General features: G+C 35.4%; 1 protein-coding gene across 1 annotated transcript; it reads right to left on the bottom strand.

Annotated features, from left to right (window-relative positions):
* Positions 1-626: 626 nt before the first annotated feature.
* On the bottom strand, positions 627-5,285 carry LOC137023228 (ADP-ribosylation factor 4). The gene is made up of 6 exons (XM_067389990.1): positions 5,083-5,285; positions 3,947-4,027; positions 3,175-3,284; positions 2,991-3,062; positions 2,738-2,863; positions 627-872 (listed from the first exon to the last, which is right to left on the bottom strand). Exons 1-6 carry the CDS (start codon positions 5,147-5,149, stop codon positions 786-788), a joined length of 543 nt encoding a protein of 180 aa, XP_067246091.1. The 5' UTR covers positions 5,150-5,285; the 3' UTR covers positions 627-785.
* Positions 5,286-7,291: the final 2,006 nt, after the last annotated feature.

Here is a 7,291-nt window from a genome sequence, read left to right as displayed (position 1 = left end):
GAAAGATCTTCAGAGATGTCATCATTGCATCATTGTGGCTAAAGAACATTCGCCACAAACAACAATGGATTCTGGGGTGTAAACTAACCTAATAAAAGAAAGTTAACCTTTTCATGCCATTCATGCCATGTGCTGCTGATGTGAGGAATCTCAACCAAGATCCAGAATGAAGTAAACTCGTGCAGACAAGGATAATGTTCAGAAGGACCACAGGACTCCACGCCACTACAGCAGACAATGCGATGTAACAAACTATACAACATTGCATATCTATAAGGATTAATGGAACAGGCATGGCTTTGATTCGCCCAACGACTCCACATGTCCAGTTCTGAAATATTACTGACCGCAGAGATTTTCCAGTGAGCTCCTTAACAGAAATTCTCAGCTAGATGCTAAAACATGATGGTCAGATGTTAAGGACACTAAAGCAAAACCAATAACCCTGCTCAATGATCAGGGACTCCAGTGTTTTTGGTTTTGCTTTCTGGAAAAACTGAAAAGTTGGAGTGAAGGAAGGTCCTTCAAAACATTTTTCCTCTCATAAAATAAACAAAAAAGTTGTTTTTGTTGGAATTAAAACAGAAGAAGAAAAGAAAGATAAACTTGTGCAACAAAATATTGTAAAAAAAAAAAAAAAAAAAAAAAAAGGAAAGCTAAGACAGGCGCAGAGTGTTTGATGGTTTCTCCCCAGCTTCCAGTTCTGTGACACACTTAAAAATTCTAAGAGGAGTCTCTAGCCTTTCCATTGGTTCATACACATCATCTCGCTTCTAACAGACCCACTAGCGTTTGGAGAGCTCATTGGATAACCAGTCCAGTCCTTCATAGAGTCCAGTGCCCTGTGTAGCACAGGTCGCTTGAACGTACCACTGCAAGAAGCCCAGACAGAGAAAATCAGCCAAATGTTAAAAATAAATGCCAGCAAGTAGGTTGATGCAGCACACTCTACTTTTTAAATGTCATGTAAATCTCTTTAGTCCGTGCCAGTCAAGTCAGACTAACAGACCTAGATAATGCGATTGCAGCAGCGGTTTTGTCCAGCATGTTCACTACTATTCACAAGTTATGGGTCAGTAAGTTTTTTTTTTTTTGGAAGAAATTACTACATTTATTCAGCAAGGAAGATTGAAATTGATCAAGAGTGATGGTAAAGATATTTATAATGTTACAAAAGATTACTATATCAAATATATTTGTTTCTTTTGAACTTTATATTGATCATATAATTCTGAAAAAAATGCATTATGGCTTGCACAAAAATATTAAAGGTGCAGTATGTAAGAATTCTGTCCACTAGAGGTCGCTAGAGGCCTATTCAAAACAAAGTTGTAGCTTGTTGACGCCAAGTTTGAACACGGAATCTTGGGACATGTGGTCTCCACCTCAACGGATGGTAGAGAAGAATCGGGATAGGACCTGGGAAGAAATCATGTTCATGGATGCGATTATTAACGTTACTGTAGTATGAAGCAGAGCAGGACCGAGTGTCGTGGGAGCTGAACGAGGCAGCTGGAGCGATTACGCCACACAAGCTGCGAGCACAGTCGCCGGCGCCGCTTCTGCTATTCCAGTCATGAGTATAAGGTAACACAGCTCATATTAGATACATTTGAGAGTGTTGAAAGTGTTATACATGTGCGTTCGCTTGGTGGCTGCTGTGAGACACTGTTGCACACTGCAGTAAGATAGATCGATTTTAGAATATAATAATAAATGCTGGATGGCTTGTGTCATAAATGGCATGCAATTAATTTAAAACGTATTGTATGATGGAGAAAATGCTGTATTACTGTTACTAAAAATAAAGCTGCATCTGATTATGCTATGTTAGCTACTTGACAAAATATTGTTTTTCTCTGAGGCATGGTAAAGCATGGTACTCACAAAAAAAGAAAATTAGATTTAAATAATAAGAATATATGTGTTGCGCTATATAACAATAATTAGTTTTATGTCTATAAATGTATCAAAACAGTTGTTCCCTTGTCTATTAAAACATGTAATATATTAAAGTGTCTTTGGTGTTTCCATGGTTTCTACAAAATAAAACCGGAAACCGAGGGTTAACACGGGTATGACGCAACTGACAGCCGACTCCTCACACGTCCCGGAGCCTTGGTTAAAATTGCAATTTTCTCACGGTTTACAAATAGTTGTAAACATTTGGGATATTGTAAGTACTCAAGTGAACAAAATATATAACACTGGCCTAGTGGTTTTTGGATATTTTATTGCAAAAACAATTACATATTGCACCTTTAAGTGGCACAACCATTTCCAACATTGATAATAATAGGAAATGTTTCTTGATCAGCAAATCAGCATATTAGAATGAATTCTGGAGGATCATGTGCCACTTAAGACTGGAGTAATGATGCAGAAAATTTGCCATCACAGGAAAAAATTATATTTAAATAAATAAATACAATTATTATTATTATTTTTTTATATATATTTTTTTCCTGTGATGGCAAATTTTGGCATCATAAACAGTTATTTTAAATTGTAATAATATTTTAAAATATTACCATTTTACTGTATTTTTTAAATAAATGTAGCCTTAGTGAGCGTAAGAGACATTTACAAAATCTTACTGACCCCAAACTTTTGAACCTTAGTGTATGCACATTAATTGAACGTTACTCAGATTTTGTGCCGTTTAATCAAAGGTATGACTATATCGAAACAAGAGAGTAGAGGTGCCCGTTGGCCTCATTAGTGTGCATGTGCGTACCGTTCTGCTGCGTAGACTCTGCAACCCAAGTTTGTCTGTGAGTTCACTGACAGCCATGGCATTGGGCAGATCCTGTTTGTTTGCGAAAACCAGCAGAACGGCGTCCCTCAGTTCATCTTCCTGCAGCTGCACATATGCACAGGAAAAGACACTGATGAGGCAACTTAACCACATTAAGCAAACAAAACACTTCCACAAATGTTCTGATTCGTTGTACGAGGCTCTAGAGATGATCACAATGATGTATGCTTACCATTTTAGAAAGCTCCTCTGCAGATTCTGCCACTCTCTCTCTGTCATTGCTGTCCACCACAAAGATCAGACCCTGAGGAAAAAAGAATGAACGGAAAAAGAGAAATAAGCCTCAGTAGAAACTATAACTAAGTGTGCAGTTAAGTAATATTATTTCATACAAATGCACATCAAGAAGATCATACCTGTGTGTTCTGAAAATAGTGTCTCCAAAGAGGACGAATCTTGTCCTGACCACCGACATCCCACACGGTGAAGCAGATGTTCTTATATTCAACGGTTTCTACATTAAAACCTGCCCAATGGAAACACAGTGCTCAGAAATATGACTATACATCATACAACAATAGAACAGTTCTGCTTTTTTTTTTTTATGAAACACTAGCTGAACACTTCAGTGGTGCAAGACAGGACATTCGGGCAATCACAGAAACCACATTTATGATGACAGCCAGTGGATGTTGACATATCATAAAATGAGACAAAAGTAACACAAATTCATAAAACATCCCCAGTGGATGATGGGATACTTAAAGGTGCTAAAGAGGATGTTTTGTTTTATACATTTTTGCAATATTACTTGAAACTGTCTTTACTAACTGATAAAAGACTATTTATTAGGCGCACTGAAAGGAATAATATTAATATACATCATCTGTGCACAAGGTAGGGCCTTAAAAACATCAGCCAATCGTTTACGTGATCATCGCGATTTAAGAGTTTTGGGAGGCGTTCCTTCGAAGGAGGGGGGTTGTTCTTACGCATGCGCTCATTTCAAAAACTCAATAACAGTCTTTGGTTTCTCAGTCGACGAAAAGATCCTCTTTAGCACCTTTAAATGACTGTTGCTCAGAAGACAACAAGACAATGACCTCAACCTACCCATGAGAACTGCTTTAAGATCATAAAAGAAGTGCTATGGTGTCTGACACATGTTCAACAGTCCTGTCCTCTTACCTATGGTTGGAATGGTGGTCACTATTTCTCCAAGCTTAAGTTTGTACAATATTGTGGTTTTGCCGGCAGCATCCAGCCCCACTGTAAAACAACAAGAGTGCATGATGGGAATAGGTTTCCAAATATATAAAGACACAAACAGTCACATGTCTTTAATAAAAATCTAAGAAGAGCTCATGTCCTTGAATTGGCAAGGATATAAACTCAATGTACTATTCTATTAAACATACTGGAATATAACATTTAACATGTACTAAACCATACTACTCTAGAGCAAAACCATTTTACACTAGAGCATAATACTAGTGTGTAAACCTAAACTAAAATGGTGTACAAATAGTGTAAAAATAGTTATAAAATTTATAAATATATATATATATATATATATATATATATATATATATATATATATAATAAAAATAAGGGTACAATCAGGTGAAAAAAATAATCAAATAAACACCTTGCTCACAAACGTCTTTGAAGATTTCTTATTCAAAAAGTCTAGAATACAATCTATGTACAGCCTTACTTCAGTCAACAAAACCCTTTATTAGTAAACTTGCATTTATGAATGTGAAATTTGGTCAAAAACTAAATGAAAGCATTTAAAGCATTTTATTTCTTTTCAGTATAATAAGTGAAGCCAAAAAGTAAATTTTCCCAAAAAGAAGAGGTCTTGCTCTTGAACACTGAATATTTTCGTTGAAAATTTCTGAATCGCACAACACAACATACCTGTGTAAGTATGATGCCATAACAAACGTGAGGTGGTTTCATGATAGTTATTAGACAAAGTAGTACACTATTTAATAAATCCACAGTATAGGGCACGAAAAACAAGACACACTATACTACATTATAACGTTACACTAAAATAATTTACACTTTACTAGAAGATAAATCATTACTAAACGGGCTGTGGCGAAATTAAAGCTTTTAAATGTAAAGCGTGCGAGGTCATATCGCAGAATATTTAGCTAATAAATAAAATGTCCACTTGACTAAGCTCTGTGTCTACATTGTAAGGGAAATCAGGAGTCAGTTTTAGTTTTCTAGAGCATCTGTTAATTTCTGGGGAATGACAGAATTGCGAAAGTTGGCTAACGCCGCTAGCTTAGCTAGCCTTCAATACTCACCCATGAGAATTCTCATCTGTTTCTTTCCAAACAGCCTGCTAAAGAGCGACGAGATAGTCAAACCCATGATGAAGGACACAAATCACCTAAAACTACGTGATTAGTCCTAATGTCTAAAGTTTTCGTTGTGATGCTCGTCTGGTGTCAAGAAACCCTGTCGACTCTGCGCTTGCGTAATGCCACGTCACGGCCGCCGTGGAAGATATGACGCCACGCCACTTCCGATGAGGAGTTTTTCATAATGACAGCTTTCAGAACAAAAATCAGCTTATAATAATACAAAGAGGCAAAAGAATTTGCTACAGTTATGGGAGCTATCCCTTCTGGTTTATGTATGCTCTTTAAAAATTCTGATAATTCCTCAATATCTACTGTATCCTTTCCTAAACCTTGTGATACTCATATTGTTCAAATTTGTTTCTCTGAGCTGAAAGCCAAAAATTATAAAATAAGATCTTTATTTCTGAAGAATTTGATTTCTGCTCCTCCTGTAATCTCCTTTTGGAATAATTTGTTTGTTAACCTTAATTGAAAAAAAAAAAAAAAAAAAACGGGTCTTTACAGCAAAAATTCTTTCTCACAAACAAAGTGAAAGAAATCTCCCTACAGGTTTTACCCTGTAAAGAAGTTTATACAAAGATTTAAAGCTGACATTGAGCTAACATGCTCTTTTTGTTCGAATTATGATGAAACTGTGGTACATTTATTCTGGTCATGTCACTACGCTCTGAAGTTTTGGAATGACATTGCTGTGATTATAAAGTGTAAGATTTTGCCAGGCTTCTCAGTACATATATATTATATTATTATATATTATATCAAATATTATATGTGGGTATTACGACTCAGACCCCACAAATGAAAATATCTGTTTTGTTATAAATTTATTTTTTTTCCTAAGCAAATTTCACATTCACAAATGAAAATACCTGTCTTCTTAAAAGAAATGGAAAATTATTTAAATGTAATTTTAGTATCTACTAAGAAAGCTATAAGGACTGTTGGGATTTGCTCTGCCTTTGATCTCTTCACGTGATCATGTTTAGATGATGGCCCTCTTATTATTATTTTTTTTATTATTATTATTAATTCTATTATTATTTTCTTATTTAATTTTATATATTTTTTGTGTTTTTTTATTTTGTATTTTTGTGGTTGTGATGTATGCTTATTCTTCTGTTCTGTATGTTCTGTGCGTTCTATGCAATAAAATAATAATAATAATACAAAGAGGCAAACATACTATTAAACTAATAATAATGGTGCGTTCAAGTCATGTCGGAAAGATCGTATTTACGAGCAGAACTGACATGAATGCCACCACAATGTCGTAAATACCAGTGGGAAGCTCGTAATTTTCTTTAAGCTCCGATCTGTACGAGTTGGGGGCGTGTCAGTCAGAAACATGGCGAAATACCACAATATTACAGGTATTTAGCAGTGAATTGTCAGGCTTTTCTATTTACACACAAAGTAAGCTGATTCCCAGCAAAAAATACAATAGCATAAAAATGTAATATGCAACAATAAAGTTTACAACAGCTTCATAAATTAATTAAAAAACATAAAAAAGCAACATACAACTAATGTACATTATTTGCTCTACATTTTCTAGAAGCAGAAGTGTTGTAATTTTGTGTAATTAATTTAGAGAAGGCACACCGCCATCATACTCCGACGAAAGTGACTTGAACGCACCTACCGTCGTACACACGATTTCCCACCTCGTAAATACGAACTTCCCAGGAAGACTTGAAAGCACCATAATAATAATATTAGTACAATAATTAATTAAATGTACAAGTATGTCATACGTTTTGATTATATTTATTAGATACCATAATGTTTGTTTGTTTTGTTCTAAATTTGAAAGTCAGTTAGGCCTACATATTTATATTTCATAATCTGCGCAACCCCTTCGTTACCTTTGTTTGATGACGGTGTAGGGCGTTACAAATGACCAATTATTGTCAGCCCGCTTCAACAGATATCCCGTGCTCAGGGAGTTGGAAGCAGTGAACACTGCAGTACGGAAGCCCTAAAAAGCCATGGATTATTATTATTATTTTTTCTATCTTGTTTTCTCTGATCACAACTTAATTTTCTCGTGATCTCAACAAAACAAAGTTGTTTTCTCAAGATCACGACTTAATTTTCTTGTCATCTCAACAAAATTGTGGATCCATGTTGGCGGAAGTGAGAGACTATA

The sequence above is a fragment of the Chanodichthys erythropterus genome, chromosome 7, assembly GCF_024489055.1.
Source record: "Chanodichthys erythropterus isolate Z2021 chromosome 7, ASM2448905v1, whole genome shotgun sequence".
In the NCBI taxonomy this organism is placed as follows: Eukaryota; Metazoa; Chordata; class Actinopteri; order Cypriniformes; family Xenocyprididae; genus Chanodichthys; species Chanodichthys erythropterus.
The sequence above is the reverse complement of the archived record's forward strand: the minus strand, read 5'-3'. Positions and strand labels throughout refer to the sequence as shown.